The 20,013-nt window shown below is 32.6% G+C and overlaps 2 protein-coding genes across 2 annotated transcripts; both read left to right on the top strand.

The window, feature by feature from the left end:
• Positions 1–1,515: 1,515 nt before the first annotated feature.
• On the top strand, positions 1,516–10,000 carry LOC139842531 (uncharacterized). Its single transcript, XM_071832662.1, has 15 exons — positions 1,516–1,675; positions 1,818–1,922; positions 2,005–2,115; positions 2,247–2,351; positions 2,455–2,637; positions 3,192–3,305; positions 3,664–3,831; positions 4,304–4,531; positions 4,679–4,825; positions 4,947–5,391; positions 5,498–6,438; positions 6,645–7,829; positions 7,970–8,655; positions 8,765–9,619; positions 9,896–10,000. The coding sequence occupies exons 1-15, from the start codon at positions 1,516–1,518 to the stop codon at positions 9,998–10,000; spliced, it is 5,538 nt and encodes a 1,845-aa protein (XP_071688763.1).
• Positions 10,001–15,487: 5,487 nt separating this feature from the next.
• On the top strand, positions 15,488–18,320 carry LOC139844923 (WAT1-related protein At3g18200-like). Its single transcript, XM_071835145.1, has 7 exons — positions 15,488–15,690; positions 15,998–16,060; positions 16,353–16,469; positions 16,561–16,804; positions 16,948–17,106; positions 17,234–17,385; positions 17,972–18,320. Exons 1-7 carry the CDS (start codon positions 15,488–15,490, stop codon positions 18,141–18,143), a joined length of 1,110 nt encoding a protein of 369 aa, XP_071691246.1. The 3' UTR covers positions 18,144–18,320.
• The last annotated feature ends 1,693 nt before the right edge of the window (positions 18,321–20,013 follow it).

Here is a 20,013-nt window from a genome sequence, read left to right on the forward strand (position 1 = left end):
AAAATGTCTGATTTCAACAATAATGATAAAATCAAAAGTAAATGGGAAAAAGGCTCATCATCAAAAGCAACTGATGCAAGTAAGGACAAGCTTCAAACTGAAGATGAATCGGATGAAAGCTTTGACATCAAAGAAATTACTGGAGAAGAGTATAATATCAGTGTTGAGAAAAAATACGGCTTTACTTTTGACTCAGCGGAAGACCTCAATCTGGATCTAACTGACTCTGACATCGCTGACCATTCTTCGGGAAACGATGATGATTCTTCACACAACGAAGAACAGTTATCTGATAACTCCAACCAACTAGGTCGTGTGAACAATGAAACCTGTTTATGGATCAAAGTACCAGGAGGAGTATTGTTGGTTAGTCGTTTCAGCTTCATACTATATTATAACTTTTGATCATAATTGTACTTTGTCTTATATCATTACATTAATATGGTTTGAAATATATAATGTGTTTGTAATCACAACTCTTAAGTCCACTTTTACATTTACTAAGATAGGACTGTATTTGGTATATGTAGTGCCTTCCACCGCAATTCGTTAACATTCCAGAGTTGAAAAAAGGACGCTGTTACAAGTGCTTTGATGTTGATAGCAAAGAGCATCTTTGGAGGCTAATAGAGGAGAAAGACAAAAAGAAACCAAACTTGGCAGTTTCTACAGGATGGGAGGGTTTTGTCGCAGATAACAACTATGAAAAGGGAGACGATCTGCTTATTGAATTCAATCGAGACTTTAGTGTCTTTCTTATTCATGCTGAAAAGAGGAACAACATTCGACCAAAAGTTTAGCCGCTCCGCATTTCGAAAGGCAATATAACACACCTGACTTTTGAACATTTTATGCCTTTCGTGTTGATGTTTTTTCTAGACTACATGTAGTTTCTTAAGTTAGTTTGGGATAGTATCGTCTTTTGTAATTTAAATCCCTACTCGGTAAAACTTCTTTAGGACCCAATGTATTAAAACTATGAATGTTATGCTATGTCAGTATGTGTAGATACTGTGTCTACTTTTTAATTATTTCTTTTCCCTATATATATAAATACTATACTACTGTCATGCATACACTTTTACTATATGATTTTTTTTTAAAAATGCAGTGCCTACATACAATGTACCAAATTTCTAACCTGCCATAAGTAACAATATTAGAGTTCATAAAAATACCAAAATTTTCAAATATTGATACATTTATTAATAGAATAACATAGTAGTTCCTACAATTAAGGACCCGTTTTTAGGAACAAGAGATGCAGTTACAAAGATAATTGAAATTTAAATATATTTGGTTGATATTTTTTTAATACATCTTCAATCATATGAATGATATTGATGAATTCCCTTTATTTAGTTTCCCAAAATAACTGATTTGCAAATTTCAATCTCATTTTCGTGTTACCACTGTTTCATTGTAGAATCTTCCATCAAAACATCCTCACATTCATCCGTAAATACACTGCAAATACCAACACCGATCATCTAATTCAAGAACAACAACGGATTCATGGAGAAAGATGTGTCATCTTTCATATCAAGCAATACAAAACCTGCTTCAAAAACTAACAAGAAATTAGCGGATACCGGTGGTCAATCAGTTGAAAGAACTCCACTTAGAGATCTAAACAGAAATGAATCGGTGTTATCAATAAAAGAACCTGTACAAGGTATTCAATAATCTCGGAATTTTTAATGGTCATCACAATACTATTTGTTTTTTAAAATTAAGGAGTAACAGACTTAGAAGTATCTATATTCACATTCACTGTTTTTAACTCTTTGTTTGCTCTTTTCAACACTATGGAATAGGTACGATTCAAACTAAAAGAAAAAAACATCTCATTGACAGCCGAAGTGTTTCTTATGGATACCAAATTCATTCCACTCATCAATCATATTCTTCTAATGTTTCAGGTTATCTTCTACTCTATACTACCTTAGTGCTAAAAAAAAATTATAAATTCACATATAGAATCACTTACTTTGTGGTGAACAGGTGGACATGGCAACTTGATTCAATCAAAACCGCCGTCAACTACCAATACATTTACCCAGGCAATAGATGGTCAGATTCATGAAATGCAATTAATTGATGTCACAAACGAAGGTTCTCCTATAACGAATTCTTTTTAAAAAACATTGATGTCTATACTATTACTACAATGTGCGCATGGTTTCCTACTTTAAAATACACTACAAATATATTCTATTCATTTTCATTTAACATTTACAACATAGATGCTGTTTCAAGAAAACGACGAAAGGATATTATGCAGAGTAACAGAAGCATGTTGTCACATAAAGCTACAATTGCCAAAACATCTGATAATTCTATTGTCTCAAGTATACCGCTTCTTTACAAATTCATCTATGCTTATTTATATTTATTTTACTCCCTGAATTGTTAAACTCACGACAAACATATTTATTTCCTATATTCATATAGGTTTACAAACCAATCTCAAGGAAACCACACAAGCGTCAAGTACGCGTCGTTCACAAGACAAACAAAAAGGAAAAGAAAATGCTGACCCATACCAGCATACCAAACATTATCCTACAATTGACACATCTTTAAATTACCAGCAATCAGGCAATTCAGTAGCCATTCCAGTAACTTCAAACAAATGTAAGTATACTACCAAATGATGATGTTCTTTCTCTTATTTTTTTAACATTAATAATAATTATAGTCACAAAATTAACTTATTTTGCAATACTACATACAAGCATTCAAATTTTAACCAATTCAGTTTCACTTTATTAATTAACCCATACTAACAACACAGAACTATCATTACATTAAATTAAATAGATATTTAAAGTATTTATTTATCTACTTTTCAGATATATACAGAAAATCCAGTTCAACACCCTAAACCAGTCTCAAAGTAGACCCATTGGCATATGTAGTTTTATTTATGCGCTTGAACAAATTATTAAAACGTATGTACTAAAAAATTTAAATTAGGCTTGGACTACAAAAAAATGGATGTTCACCGATTTATCTGAATTTTAACAACTTTAGCTTTTCATTCATAATTTGTACAGAATAAGCTATGAATCAATCAATTTTTAGAGAATTAACTGCAAAGTGGACCAGCAACGACTCCAACCGAATTTCATGTGTAACAATTTTCATAACTAATAAGTCTGCTAATTGTTTTACTTTCATGTATACAGGTACTTCTATCAAATACATTGTACCCAAACCTACGACACCAGCTATTTCGAAAAACCATACACTCTTAGTTGAAGACAATTTTATACTCACACCGACACCACAAAAGTCACCAGGTTATATGCTGTTTTTCCTTACTCATATTTCGATTTTAATAATTGAAAACAATATAGTTTACCCTTGACATATTAGGTGATAAATATGTTAAAATGGTTAATTATTTTTTTTAATAAAATGTTTCTCATTTACATTTTAATCAATCGTTTGATTACTACTACATATTAGCCTCGGCAAGAAAGGAACGAAGATTAATATTAAATAACCTTAGGGAACAAAATTCATCAACATCATCATCAACCTCGGCGAAGAACAAGATCAAATCAATTAAGTCTGGTCAGTACTTAAACATACATTATTGTTTTCATAACACAAAATATAAATTTATCACAACGTTATGGTATTTCTCTTTCACAGTTGATCATTCGCGAACACGAACAACCAAGGCAGCTAACCCATCATCATTTGCCACACCGTTAACAATAAAAATGCGCAACAATATTATTCCCAATGCATCAACATTCTCACACAGTACATCAAGTGGTTACATATTTAAGTCAAACCATAGAGCATCTACAAATGCAGGTACTTCTACCAAGTACAATGTATACGAACCGACCACCCCATCTAACCAAAACAACTATTCTGTTTTAGATAAAGAGAATTGTTTTGTCACTCCTACACGACAAAAGTCACCAGGTGATTTGCTTATTAAACTTACTCAATGTATATATGTTTACTATATTGCTTCCACTCTTTCATACAATTACATAGTCATATCCCAATTAGGGTATTGTTTTTTAAAATAATTTCATTGTTAGATGTTGTTATTTATTAAGTTTGGTTTGTATATTACAACAAACATCAGCAACGGCACGAAAGGAATGAAGAATAGTATTGAATAACTTAAGACAACAAAACTCTTCAACTATATCTAAAGTTGACGCCAAAAAAAACAAAAACCGTGCAGTTGGGTGAGTTTTTTTGCAATCATTATTGTAATCAAATAAAAAAAAATGTAAACACTGCTTTACATCATTCGCATTATCATTTACAGGAACCCAAAATAAAACTCGGACAAACAAGTCAGCGAAAGTATCACTATTCAACACACCTTTGACAATCAATAAACTGTGCGGTAATAGTGAATATACGTCAGCAGTCTCTCACGGTTCAGCAAGTGGTATCACATTTACATCAACACCTACATCAACTGAGAATGCAGGAACTCCATTACCTCAACAGATTAGCAGACAAGTACACTCAACAAACCTTCAGTATAAAAGTAAGTCTTCATTTATTACAATTTACAAAATGATAACTCGATACTAAATCAATTCGTTTCATTTTTAAAAGTCATATGAAGAGATAACTGTAAGGAAACATATGTTAATTACTTCTTCATTACACATTATGCTACTTTTTTAAACAGCCGCAAGAAAGGAGCGAATTGAAAAAATGAGGCAAAAGAAATTTAATACGTTAAACAGGAAAAGGAATACAACACCTGTACCATTTGATATTAGCGGTGAAGGTACCTCGGGCGTTAATCAACAACGAATCAGTGGAATTTCAAAAGGTTAACCAAATCCACCTAAACCAACTAAACAAATTATTGCAGTTAAAATGTCAACAATTACTCTATATGACGTCCTTACATTTTTTCATTTAGCATTCACATTCGTCACTTTATTTTTCAGCTTACTGTGATGAAGGAGACTTATCTTTTACTTGCTCCGCTTGTGGAGCCAAACTGTGGAAAAAGGAAACAAAACGTGGTTTACGTACAAAAGGGTTACGAGGCGCTTTTTCCTTATGTTGTCTCAAGGGTAGAATCAAACTACCAGAATTCACAACTACACCACCTAAACTTTTGATGGATTTATACACCAACAAACATCCCAAAAGTAAACATTTCATAGAAAATGTGAGACAATACAATATGGTCTTCGCATTTACATCAATGGGTGGTAAGGTAGACAAAAGTGCAAACAGATGGAAAGGTCCGTACACATTTCGAATCAAAGGTCAAAACTGTCATAGAATGGGAGGACTGGTACCATCCTCTGGATCGATTCCTAAATTTTCCCAACTATATATTTACGATACTTCAAATGAAGCACGTAACAGAACAAAAGCGATCGGGTATAAACACGTGTTACTTACAATAATTTTAATGTTTTGATTGACAAACATATATTCTTTCAACAATTTAATGATAATAACTAATTCCATTTATTGTATTTTTCAGAGGAATCAACGGAAACGAGCCATTGGGATCAAAAAATCAGTTGGATGAGTCAATAATACAAGAATTGATGGAACTTTTAGACGATTGCAACCCGCTGGTGAAGATGTACAGAATGGCACGCGATCGTTATGAAGAAACCAAAATTGCAAATTTTAAAATCAAACTAATTGCTAGGAGAAGCACTGATGGTCGTAACTATAACCTACCAACCGTAGATGAAGTCGCTGCATTAATTGTTGGTGACATAGACTTACAATTTGATAAGAGGGATATAGTTGTCGACAGTCAAACTGAAGGTTTAAAACGAATAAGTGAGCTACACCCGCATTATTTGGCGCTGCAATATCCTCTGTTGTTTGCTTATGCAGAGGACGGTTACCGGCCTGATATTGATCACGCAGAAATTGAAGGGATAAAAACAAAGAAGCGAAAACGAGTTACTATGAGAGAGTTCTTTGCTTACAAAATACAAGAAAGAGCAATTCCAACTTTAGTACACTTAGCAAGGAAACTTCAACAGCAGTTATTGGTTGATGCGTACACAATGGTTGAGTCTGAAAGAATATATTACATCCGGAAGAATAAAAAAATTCAAAGAGCTGATACATTCTCAAACTTAACAACCGCGCATATCTCGGGTCCTGTTGACAATAGTATGTTGGGTAACCGAATTAGGCTTCCATCATCATTTACGGGCTGTGCTAGATATATGCTTGAAAACTATCGAGATGCAATGGCTTTGTGTCGAGTATATGGTTACCCTGACTTATTCATAACTTTCACTTGCAACTCGAAATGGCCAGAAATTAGTAGAGCTTTGGAAGGGACAGGTTTCAACCCGGAGGATAAACCGGCGTACCAATCAAGAATGTTTAAAATTAAACTTGATAGGCTCATGGATGATATAAAGCAAAATAAAATTTTTGGCAGAGTCAAGGCGGGTACGTGAAGAAATACATATCTTGCTTAATTACCTTCTTAATTACAAATCATATTTTTTCCAACACTGTGACAATTTTAACTACAAAACTATTACCTGTAATATGATTGAAACCTACATAAAAATAGACATCCATTTTAGTGTTTTGAAACAAACTCATTTAAAAAACCTAACTAATCAAATTTTTTTCCCTATGTTTACATACAGATCTCTATACGGTCGAGTTTCAAAAGCGCGGACTACCACACGCACATATATGTATCTTCCTGGATGAGCGTGACAAACTACCCGAACCAGAAGATATCGACGAGTATATTTGTGCAGAAATTCCAGATAAAGATGAAGATCCAGAACTATTTCAACTTGTGTCTGACCTAATGATACACGGACCATGCGGTGAGAAAAATCCAAATTGTGTCTGCACTGACATTAACAAAAAGTGCACCAAAAACTTTCCAAAGCCATTTTCAGATGTCACAAGTTTAGATACCAATGGATACCCGATCTACAAGAGACGAGATAATGGAAGGAAGATCATGAAACAAGGCCAAGAGCTTGATAACGGAAACGTTGTTCCTTATAATCCTCTTTTACTTAAAAAGTATCAAGCACACATCAATGTGGAATGGTGTAACCAAGTCGGAGCTATTAGGTATCTTTTTAAATACATCCACAAGGGAAACGATCGAGTTACTGCAGGTGTCTGCGACGAAGACACGGACGAAATCAAACAATACTATGACTGTCGATACATATCGTCATGTGAGGCAGTTTGGCGAATGTTGGCTTTTGATATAAACCATAGAAATCCGACTGTTATTCGTTTAGCATTTCACTTGGAAGACCAACATTCCGTCATTTTCGATGAAACACAATTACTTGAAGATGTCCTAGAAGATCCGTCAGTTAACGTCTCCCAGTTTCTAGAATGGATGAAATGTAATGAAACTAACGATGACGCGAAACTGTTGACGTATGTTGAATTTCCTACAAAGTTTGTGTGGAACAAAGATACCCGACTATGGACACCAAGGAAGAAATTAACCGGATCAATAGGACGTATTCATCACGTCTCACCTCAAACCGGAGAATTGTTTTTCCTACGTATTTTGTTGAACAAAGTACGAGGTCCTACATGCTACCAAGACATCAGGACAGTTAATGGTATTGTATGCCCAACATTCAAAGCAGGTTGCTATGAAATGGGGTTGTTAGACGATGATCAAGAATACATTGAAAGTATCAAGTCTGCAAGCGTTTGGGGTTCAGGTAGTTGGCTTCGTAATTTTTTTGCCCAACTTCTTCTGTCAGAAAGTTTAAGTAGACCCGAAGATGTCTTTGAAAAAACATTCGATTACTTAGCTGCTGATATAATTCATCAAAGCATATCGGGTACGTTATTCTTAACCTCAACTATATTTATAAACAAATAACAAGAAAAAAATTATTTTTCATATTATACATAATTTTACATTTTCAACAGACTAATCTTTTTACAACATATATATGTAACAAAAACTCATTGTTTACAGGGATTCAGCCTACGAGAGAAATGATACAGAACCTTATTCTGAATGACATCGAAAAGACACTCCAATCGAACGGTAAATCCTTACGTAGCTTCAGTTCAATGCCGGTTCCTACGTCCACAAACTTGAATTTGTCTGAAAATCCTTTAATTATTGATGAACTGTCGTACGATATGTCTGCACTAGAATCAGAGCACCTAGAACTTATAGCTAAATTAAATTCAGATCAAAAGAAGGCATACGACACCATCATAAATGCAGTTGAAGCTGATAACGGTGGAGTTTTCTTTTTATACGGATACGGTGGAACCGGAAAAACTTTTCTTTGGACAACTCTTTCTGCTGCTTTTAGAAGTAAAGGAGAAATCGTTCTGAACGTTGCCTCAAGTGGCATAGCTGCATTGCTATTACCTGGCGGTAGAACTGCACATTCCAGATTCGCAATACCTATTGACCCAACTGATGAATCATTCTGCAGGATTCTACCTAATAGTCATTTAGCTGGATTAATAAGAAGAGCCAAATTGATAATATGGGATGAAGCACCAATGGTTAAAAGGATATGTGTTGAAACTTTGGATCGTTCTTTCCGCGACATATGCCGTTCTATCAATCCAAATAGCATGGACACACCGTTTGGAGGTAAGATTGTTGTTTTTGGCGGCGATTTCAGACAAGTTCTACCAGTTGTAACACATGGCAAAAGAGATGATATTGTTAACGCAACTTTGAACTCCTCAAACCTATGGGATCATGTTACCGTTCTTAAACTAACACAAAACATGCGTCTGTCAACAGCTTCTCTCAATACTTCAAATGCTGAATCTCATAAAAAAACTCGAAGACATACGCAAATTTGCAGACTGGTTGTTAGACATAGGTGATGGAAATATTAATCCAACAGACGATGGGATTTCAGATATTCAAATGCCAGAAGATGTGTTAATCAATGATGTAGAAGATCCAATTGGTTCAATTATAAAATGTATTTATCCAAATTATCTACAAAACCTTGGTAATCCCACTTACTACCAACAGCGTGCAATTCTCGCTCCAACCCATGAAGTAGTCAACATCATAAACGATCGAATGATGGAGTCACTAGAAGGTGAAGCAAGGTCATATCTGAGTTCTGATAGCATATGCCAATTCGATAGAGATTCAGACTTCAATAGTGAATTGTACACAACTGATTACTTAAATAGTATCAACATTGGTGGATTACCGAAACATAATTTGACGCTTAAAGTAGGTGTTCCCGTGATGCTACTTAGGAATATAGATCAATCTGGAGGATTGTGCAATGGGACTAGATTGCAAATTATTGAACTGTGTGAAAAGGTCATCAAAGCAAAAGTTTTAACAGGTACACATGTAGGAAAAATCACAGCTATTTCTAGAATGTTAATCGTACCTTCAGACAAAAGAATTCCTTTTAGGTTTCAAAGAAGGCAGTTTCCAATAGCCGTATGCTTTGCAATGACTATCAACAAGAGTCAAGGACAATCGTTGGCCAACGTTGGTTTATTCCTTCCGAAACCCGTTTTCAGTCACGGTCAACTATATGTTGCTCTATCTAGGGTAACATCGAAGAATGGTCTCAAAGTGCTCATTCTAAACAAAGACAACGAGTTGTCGGATACAACAAAGAATGTAGTCTTCAAAGAAGTCTTGCAACACCTATAAAAGGCAAGATATTCATACTGTTTATTCTTTCATGTGTAGGAATAATGTTTATTTCTTTTATCGCTATTAAATGACAACAAATAGAACGTCACTAATATTTCAAATATTTCGTATGACATGCTGAATGAATTGTTTATTTTGAGTTTTCTTCATTAACTAAACTTCAATATATATTCTTTACTACTGAAGTTTGAGTATGAGGTTAATGTTGTCTGACTACTTTTTGATCTGATACTCAGCCAGGTTCTCAACTTATCTGCAAAAACGTTTGCCGGGAAGAATAAGGTTGTTACTGATGTAATGTGGAAAACTCAGACTTTTATGCGTTCCGTAATTGTATTACAATGATTTCAACATTACAGATATTTTGTGTGTACATGTAATTTTTTATTTTTTAACAAATATCTTAACGATGCTACCATATCTTTCTCTAATACCATAGTTTGGATTTGGTTTCAATAACCTGCAACATTGGTACGACACTAGAATTCAACTTACGACACATATTTGTTCATAAATACCTAAATCATGTTTGCCTTTATTACCATTCAAACAGCACCATATTGGCACTAAACATTAACCAAAGTAATACTTTACAATATAATTTCAACAAACATAATACTTAACCTTCAAATGTTTGTCATTACCTAACCTACAGCAATTACCAAAACATTATTTAACAACTGTTCAAACTTACTGTTTAACTAACTTATATCAACATATTGGGAATAAACGGTCCTACATGAAAAATTGAAATATTCCATCAAAACACAAATTGTAAAAAAAATACGGCCCAAATAAGGTAACAAAGTTTGGGCCACCCACACTAACAAATATTTTAAAATTCACCAAAATTAGTCCAATACATCCACAATTAATACGATGACCCATTTTCTAATCACAATATACCCGAAAATAACTGAAACCCTATTCAGTCAGCAACCATTATCGAATTCATAGTTGTTTGCAGTTTTCCGTTCTATCAACAGAATACTATCAACCAAAATCTAGCAGAGGCGACGAAGTGGAAATAAGATCACCTTAAGGTACTAAAAGTAATTAGACTTATATATTGTTACTTAATCGTCTTATGAATTTTGATTTCCACGGGTTTTGTTTTTTTCATAAAAAATTACAGGAGAACAAGATTATTTATATTCATTTACATTCATTAAATTGAAAATTATTTGCCAAATCAAAAACAAAGTGGATGAAGACATAGAATCAATATTGTTTATTTAATTTCCTACCACTAACCCTAACTTTGGATACGTATATAGTTTTAAGTAATGTACCTTATATATGTTACAGAAAACTAAAACCACAAACACTTTCTTAGCATTTTTTCTGTAAGTATACATTTATGCTATAACAATATGTTCGAAAAAATCAAGGCAATTTTTAAGATTTCATATAACAACATATCTGTAACTATTATTCGTCATGCTACTTAACCAATTATCAACTTTGACAGTGACAATGGCGAATGAGCAAAGACAACTTCATAGGCCGTCATTCATCCACACTTTCTCCCGTTTAGATGATATATTAGTGGTATTGTTATCCTTCAATCTGCGCATTTATATAATACTGTATTTACTTAATGTTTAGTGTCATACACATTTCACTAAATTTAACAATTTTTTTGGTTTATTTTAAACACAGCCACTGCCATTATCTTGGTTTCGGGAATATTATCATGAGTCATTACCTAACAAAAAAGTTTGGGTCCACACTTTACAAGGCTATAAAGCTGAAGTGTCTTTCAGCATACATGATCTCACTTTATATCTCAGCGAAGGATTCGGCACAATCATTACTGATCTTAAGCTTAAAATGTCAGACATACTCTGTATTACTGCTATTGACATATTCAATTATGAGTTAGTTGTTTATTCAAAAAAACAATGGCTCCGAAGAACTGGTTCAATATCACCAGAAATTGGGTCAAAGTTACAGAATTGCAGATAAAATTGTTCGAAAACGCACATTACAGGAGATTCCCTTCATTCATGCAAATTGTAGATGGATCCAACGTGAACTTTCTGGTATGTACTAAATTCATAAACACGTACAGTCACATATAAAACATTTGAAAAACAACTTATAACTTTAGCAGTCACAATCTTCATATTACTATTGTATTAGACTGTTCATAAAAATTCGAATCACTACTGTGATTATATACCTTATTTTTTTATATATTGTCTATTTTTTTATAAAAGTTAATTCACATATTATTTATTTATACCAGACAATGGCAAAAAAATTTAAATCCGCATATAAGGGAAGGAGAAGCCCACATGATCATGTGTGGATTCACTATAACGGTTCGTACAAAAAATGTTTACCAATGTCTTTGATTCAAGATCAGTTGATTTTCCGTGAAGGATGGCAAGAGTTACTTTCTGACTTACAACTAAATCGAGGAGATAGAGTTATTTTATATGCACTTAGTTTTCGCAATCTAGAATTAATCATCTATAATGAACTTGGCGATGAAAAGAGAAACATATCAACAACACTTATTGGGGAAATGTACGATCCAGACTACTTACAATCTGAGGTGAAAACTTATGATTGCAAAATTACGATACCAAGAGGTCGTGTATTAGTAAGTATACCTTTTACATCTATATCGTATAGCAATTTTATACATTACTAATAAACAAATTGTTCTTACAAATAACTTAACAAACATTCGTTATCTTGCTGTTTTAGCATCTTTTATATCATATTAAAGTACAATTTTTCTTTTTATAAGCGTCTTCCGAAAGAATTGATGCTACTACCGGGGCTACGAAGTGGAAAAACTGTTTCATGTTATAATTTAGCAAAGAAGAAATACAAATGGCGGCTTAAACAAGAAAATTCTAGGACAAAGCCAAATCTATCAGTTACATACGGTTTCGATCAGTTCCGTAAGGAAAGTCGATTAAAGAATGGAACAGCCTGGATATTCACGTACAAGTTCAACGAACGCGCTTTCTACCTATCTTGATGTTTAGTAAAATTAATCATTAATGTTTCTGCATTTGAAAAGTTCAATAACTATGTTTGGAATTCAGGTGTAATATTACGCTTTATTTAAAGTGTTTTCTAAGATATAATCATCAATACCTAACGTCGTAACAATTTATGTAATAGAGCCTACCGTGCAACGCACGGGCTCTTAAAGTCTAGTATAGTTATATTGTACGTACAATCGGGTAGTTATTTGTAGAGGATTAGTAGTTTATCATTAAAATACAAATAATTTTGCATGTCTGAATTTCATAAGTATAGCCTTATTAAGGGCTATCTTATCTTTAGATAATTCCAATAGAAGTTGAAATTTATGGAAAATGAGACAAGTAAAGCGGTGTTTTGCAAGGCTTTGTCACGCGATCACAACGACTGAATGCATTATTGATAAGATCTCAATCCTTATTTTATGATCCTCCTTTACGACCGAAAATAGACTCAATCTTGTATATGATCTAAAAGTCGAGGATATGCTTATGATGTGGATGAGTGGATCCTATGTTGATCTTGATCATAGTAATATAAAAACATCGATAAGGTGCATTCTTACTTATGATGTTGATCCTACGTTGATCCTTATTTCTTTTGAGGATCATCTAAAGTTTCTCTATTTCGGCTTCATTTTTACTGTGTCTAGATACACTTTAACATTTGCTTAGGTCGTGTTCAAGTGACTAGAGTTTATTTGATGTTTGTAACTTTTAAATTCTCACTGTTACATTCTGAAATATATGTTAAATTATGTATATTTATATTTACCGTTCATAATATAAGTATAAGATGCTAAATAATGATGTGTACACTCTGTATGTTTAAACAGAGTAATAATGTTTATACCAAACATGATATTTATGCGTATATATCCAGTGGAATAATTTTAACATTTCCATGTGGCTTGTTTATCTATTAATGGAGTTTTTGACTACTTTTATAATCATCAGTTGCTCATGATCAATCGTTTCTGGTCAATTTATAACTAAGATTCTCTTAGAACATCATGTGAACCAATCAAATTAACGAATCATACAAACAGAAATTCGTGATTATTATTATTATTATTATTATTATTATTATTATTATTATTATTATTATTATTATTATTATTATTATTATTATTATTATTATTATTATCACTACAAGAAAAATGTTCATTTGTGACGATTTTTTAGTGACGACTCAATATTTGGTCACTAATAATGCTATTTAGTTACCATTAAAAAAGTGGTCACTAAATTTTGGTCACTAAACGATATTAGTGACCAAACAAATGGTCACTATAGTGACCAATTTTGGTATTTTGGCCTCTAAAAATATTTTGTGACGGATCTATAGTGACGACAAGTGACCAACCTATTTTGGTCACTAACTTGATTTAGTGACCATTTTAGTGTTATTAGTGACCAATAGTTTTCGTCACTAAAGCTCATTTTTCTTGTAGTGTATTATTATTATTATTATTATTATTATTATTATTATTATTATTATTATTATTATTATTATTATTATTATTATTATTATTATTATTATTATTATTATTATTATTATTATTACTATTACTACTATTACTATTACTATTATTACTATTACTATTATTATTATTATTATTATTATTATTATTATTATTATTATTATTATTATTATTATTTGATTATTTGATTATTATTATATCATTAGTTTGTTATTATTATTATTATTATTATTATTATTATTATTATTATTATTATTATTATTATTATTTGATTATTTGATTATTATTATATCATTAGTTTGTTATTATTATTATTATTTATTATTATTATTGTTATTATATTATATATACGAAGTAATATGTATACATAATATAATTATAATATATATTAATAAAATTGTCTAAATAATTGTCGACCACCAAATTTGGAGCAGGCTTACGCGCGAGTCGAGTGGGGAGTTATATATACTTTTTCTCCCGTCTCAGCTTCGCGAATGGGAGGCCCTAACTACGGGTCGTCAATCTATTTATATAGAAGCGAGCTTAGTACTCTACTAGTGTTACGGCTTGATATCGCTCCCTTCCCTCTCTGCCCTTCCTTTCATGAAAAAAAATTTGAGATATTATTATTATTCCTTCAAGGTTCATAACCTCTTTTGAACACGAAATACTAGAATGGTGGTAAAAACTGAAAAGTATATCTACATTGCAAAAAAATTGATAATCAAATATATAAAGGTATAATTAGCCTAGCCAACATAATCTAGTGGGATATCCTCACAAGTGGTTTGATTCAAACCTCACTAAAGCATATATTGGGGAGTCCAAGAGGGTCGGAATTGGTCACACGAAAACTCGCAAGCGTAAGTCGTAATAAAAATACTTGTCCTCATCTCCGTCACCAGATAGCATGAACAACTAGAACCACATCCAATTATACCTAATATTGAGTTCAAAGTTTGTTGAAAAGGCCCTGTTTCGTTACTTGGCTTTAGAGTTTAGAACACATATGAAACTTAAACTGTCTCTAGATAAAATAATAGGTAAACTCCTTCAAACACATTAATAGATAGGCTAATATAATAAACAAACAAATTAATAATTGCAATCACAATTCACAACCACCTATGTTTTGTACATGATTACTTTGCATATGCTTATGACACAGTTCTTGCAACCCTCATGCATGCATCAAGCCAATAATACATAAAAAACAATTATCAACTTTCATATTCCCTTGACTTATAAAAGGTGCATGCCACAATCCAAAACAAACAGATATTGAAGTCAAAAGTACTACAAAGTACCAACATAAAACCAACAGAATTCAACTAGTAATCAAAATGGAGCCAGCAAGATCCCGGATTTGTGTTTCTGGCAAGATGAAGCTTATTATCGCGGTTCTTGTTTTGCAACTTTGCTTTGCAGGTTTTCATATAGTGTCTAGAGTTGCACTCAATATCGGCGTCAGTAAAGTCGTGTACCCCATTTACAGAAACCTTCTTGCATTGATTCTCTTGGCTCCTATGGCCTACTTTTATGAGAAGTAAGTTTCAATGGTGAATCCACAAATGAATATATTTATTTGTAATTACTATATACTTGTATGATAATAATGATTATTATTAAAGTAACTAATGGAAAATCGACGTTGTGTCGAGTGATACCTCAAAACTAATTCATCAGAAAGATCAACTATCCGAAGAGAAATGTGCAAGTGTGAAATTATAGTTATAATTCATCAACTATGTCTCTTATCGCTTCTCCATTCTTTTATTGAGAGAATAGAGATTTGCGGTCGAATTATATTATCTTAATTTAATTTAAATTCTTGATTTTTCTTTAACTTTCAGGAAAGAAAGACCACCCCTAACATTTTCATTACTAGTTCAGTTTTTCCTCCTGGCTCTAGTAGGGTAAGTGAATTGCAAACTCCATCTATTACGTCTTCTAACAACAACCCTTAGTTGTTAACACGCTTTAAAGTATTTTACAAGTTGCTTTAAAGTATTTTACAATTTGATAACTGCCATTTTAAAAGTAATAAGTAAGCATTATTTACAATGATTTAAAGCGTGTTAACGACAGAGTTGTCGTTACTATTTTTATTTTTATTATTTTTACATCTTGTTTTTACTAAAAAATAAAATAAAATAACTGATGAATATTGTCTTTCTGTTACCTTTTTCTTTTTTTCCTTCATAAAAGAATCACAGCCAACCAAGGATTTTACATACTTGGGTTGTACTATGCAACCCCTGCTTTTGCTTCTGCCATGCAAAACTCAGTTCCTGCCATTACTTTTATCATGGCCTCTGTTTTAAGGTAATGTCCAAGCAGATTTTGAATAAATTTATAGGCCATAATTTGCTATGATATTTGAATTTATTTATTATACTATTTATTTGTGTGTTAGGCTTGAGAAGGTAAACATATCAAGAAGAGATGGGTTGGCAAAAGTTATAGGTACAATTGCAAGTGTAGGAGGAGCAACTGTAATTACTCTATACAAAGGGGCTCCACTTTTTTATCATGATACATCAAATAAAGTCAACATTGATTATATGCATTCTGGCTCAACAAAAATGCTCAATTGGACATGGGGTTGTATTTACCTAATTGGTCACTGTTTATCATGGGCTGGATGGATGGTTTTTCAGGTTACTTTTTTATATTTGTTTGCTATTAATTCAATACACACTTTCGGTATTCATCATTTAGATCTTTTAGCGATCTTTAGCGATTATAATGACTACGTTTTTAGACGTGCTAATGAAAGAAGATGGTTGAAAATGTATTGCAGGCTCCGATTGTGAAGAAGTACCCGGCTAAACTTTCACTTACATCTTTCACATGCTTTTTCGGATTGATCCAGTTCATGGTCATCGCAGCATTTTTCGAGCGGGACCCAGAGAAATGGATAATAAAGTCTGGGGAAGAAGTTTTCACCATCTTATACGCGGTAATTATATACTGATGCAGAAAATTAACTTTTTCTTTCTTTGATAGTCAGCCTACTAAAACTTTTCTGTATTGTAAACACTTTTAGATATATACTTCAAACAATAACTAGTAGATATTGGTAATAGGGAATTATTTCATCTGGAATTGTGTTATGGCTGCAAACTTGGTGCATTCAAAAAGGAGGGCCTGTTTTTGTTGCTGTATTCCAGCCTGTGCAGACTGTTCTTGTTGCTATCATGGCTTTTGCAATTCTACATGATCAGTTGTATCTTGGGGGGTAAGTTTATTTTCAATGTTTCTTTGTAAACCTTGGTTTGGAATCAATGTCGGGGATCGAAAACTAAACATCCGATCATTTTCCACGCACACACGCGTTTTTGGGTGGATCCCCGAACCATATATCAGGGACCCGATCCATCAATCCATACGGGCATGTGGATCGAGCCGAATTTCTGCGTACGGGTTTGTAAAACTTCCCTAGCGGATTTTTTACAGAGCCGGAGATTGAACCCTTGACCTCTGCCGTGCCCAATACTCAAGTTTAGTTTCAATGTGTTTAACAATTTTGACATACATTCGACGTCTTTAACTATATATCATTTTGCTATTTTAGCCAGATGACACTTGAAACTCAGATTTAAGTTTCTCACATTTTAACTTTTACTCATATTACTAGTACAATACTCATAAAGACCATTTTTTAACCAGCAAAAGTAACTTGTCATTATACTAAATAAAGGCTAAAAAATGTACCCTATTTAAAATTGTGTTCTTGTATAGATGACAGTTACTTTGAAATTAAGGGAGTGTATTGTATGAGAATTTACTAATTTTTTTGACATTTTTTATTGACTGTGATGTAGATTGTTGGGGGCAATATTAATAATGATTGGTCTCTACTTAGTACTATGGGGCAAAACAGAAGAACAAAAAGTAGTGGCAAAGCAAGTGGATAATGAAGATTTATTGACAAGGCATCTTCTTGATGACAACATCAAGAATCAAGAAAACACCAATGTTTCTGATATTCCTTGATCTAATACATAAAATATAGACAATGAAATGTAATCAAGACATGATACCCATGTTGGTGAGTCAACTGGATTTAAGATTCTGTGTCAGTTACATTATTGTATAGTGGGATGTAAGTTCATTGTATTGATTATTAATCTATGATGTAATATGTTAATTATGTATGTAATGTAATAGTTAATTATGTCACTCTTCAGAGATGAAGTGATGGAAATAAGGGTTCAAAGAGTGTACTCTTAATTATATTTATGTATGTGTTATATATAGACATTGATTGATGATTGATGATCAGCCTATTTGTCTCTGCTATTTTTGTTATTCTTTTGAAGAACTTGGAACACAAGTATTTTAGTTAGAGCTTTGATCACGAACCTTTGATTGTGTAGCATGATTATCGCTGGAGGTCCAAAAACTCAGTAAGGCCCATGAAAATTGTTAAAGTGAAAATATGGTTAATCGTTTAATAAAGTTAGTGGTACTGAAAATATTGAATATGTGATTTGAATGCTAAATATAATGTATTGATTGATAAGTTCGTTACACAACACTCTAAGACCATATCCAATGGTTGCTGGCCACAAGTGACGTGTTGGGGTAAGGTGGGGTCTAATAAGCCTTGTTCAAAACTTAAAAAAGGATCATCATAAACGTTAAGTAATACTTAATAAAATAAAATATATGTAGTACTAAAAATTATCAATAGAAAAGAAGTTATATGTGACTAAATTATATGATTAATGAACTCTCATGATTTGATTTACGAAAAAAATATAAATGAATGTATAATATTATATAGGATCTGTAAAATTTTAGGTCCCTTCAAATGTGAGACCATATTCAGGTAAAGACTTTGCACATGTGATCGAGACGCTTCTGGATGAGGTGCTTATCGCTGATGTGACAAGCGTTTTGGTAAACTGAGAAATAATTGGATGGCGTGTTGTGGCGTGTTGAGTTGCGTGGTGGGTATTCTTAATTTCATTTTCATTTTTTATTGTATAATTTATTTATTTTAGTTATTATTTTATTTAATTAATTTGATTATTATTTTATAATTACTAAAACAAATTAAATTGATAAAAACACTCTCAATTAAAATTAATAAAATGATATTTAGAAGTTCTAAATATAGAAATTTACATTATTAGAAAGTTATAAAACTATTATTTTTAAAAAGTCCTAAAAATACAATATTTAAAAAACTAGTTATTAGTGTGGCTGAATTTTGGTACAAGATGCCATATATGCTCGGTTGGCCTTCACGAAGTTGATTATGCACATCTCTGTCGCGTATTTCCAGATATCTGTCGCGTAGATATTGCATTATTATACACGTGTATGAGATTCGGGATAGTTTTTTGGCATTCCAAGATCGTCCAGGCACACACATAGAAATTCCCTTGAACAACACTGACGGTGCACTCCACATCCTTTCGTGCACTTTTTTAATATCGTTTAAACTTTGTACGTGGCTCGTCAGTTGATGATGAAAATACCTTAATAAGAGTAGCCCAATCCGGGTAAATACCATCAACGAGATAATACCATGTGTGTAGTTATGATCATTTACGGTTAATGGTGCAGGTGGAGCGATGACGTTCTTGATAGAATCAAACAACGGTGAACAGTTTAAAACATTAATGTCATTGTTGGAACCCGCAATACCAAAAAACGCATGTCATATCCACATATCATACGAAGCAACAACTTCTAGTATGACGATCGTTTTTTTATGACCACTATTGTATTAGCCTTCATCAGCTTCTTGATCTAACTCCTCGGCGTATGATTGCATTATAATAAACAATAATTCATCGTACGACGAATCATCGACAATAGCTAAATAAACATCAATGTTGAGTGATGTTTTGTA

The sequence above is a fragment of the Rutidosis leptorrhynchoides genome, chromosome 4 (assembly GCF_046630445.1).
Source record: "Rutidosis leptorrhynchoides isolate AG116_Rl617_1_P2 chromosome 4, CSIRO_AGI_Rlap_v1, whole genome shotgun sequence".
NCBI lineage: Eukaryota > Viridiplantae > Streptophyta > Magnoliopsida > Asterales > Asteraceae > Rutidosis > Rutidosis leptorrhynchoides.

What these genes read in the sequence shown, in the direction of transcription:
- LOC139842531 (XM_071832662.1), top strand. Translation starts at nt 1,516, where the DNA reads ATGGAGAAAGATGTGTCATCTTTCATATCAAGCAATACAAAACCTGCT. An exon ending in ATATTCTTCTAATGTTTCAG is followed by an intron (nt 1,923 to 2,004) that starts GTTATCTTCTAC and finishes TGTGGTGAACAG; the next exon opens with GTGGACATGGCAACTTGATT. An exon ending in TAGAGCATCTACAAATGCAG is followed by an intron (nt 3,832 to 4,303) that starts GTACTTCTACCA and finishes TATCATTTACAG; the next exon opens with GAACCCAAAATAAAACTCGG.
- LOC139844923 (XM_071835145.1), top strand. Translation starts at nt 15,488, where the DNA reads ATGGAGCCAGCAAGATCCCGGATTTGTGTTTCTGGCAAGATGAAGCTT. An exon ending in ATGGCCTACTTTTATGAGAA is followed by an intron (nt 15,691 to 15,997) that starts GTAAGTTTCAAT and finishes TTTAACTTTCAG; the next exon opens with GAAAGAAAGACCACCCCTAA. An exon ending in TTTTCACCATCTTATACGCG is followed by an intron (nt 17,107 to 17,233) that starts GTAATTATATAC and finishes TATTGGTAATAG; the next exon opens with GGAATTATTTCATCTGGAAT.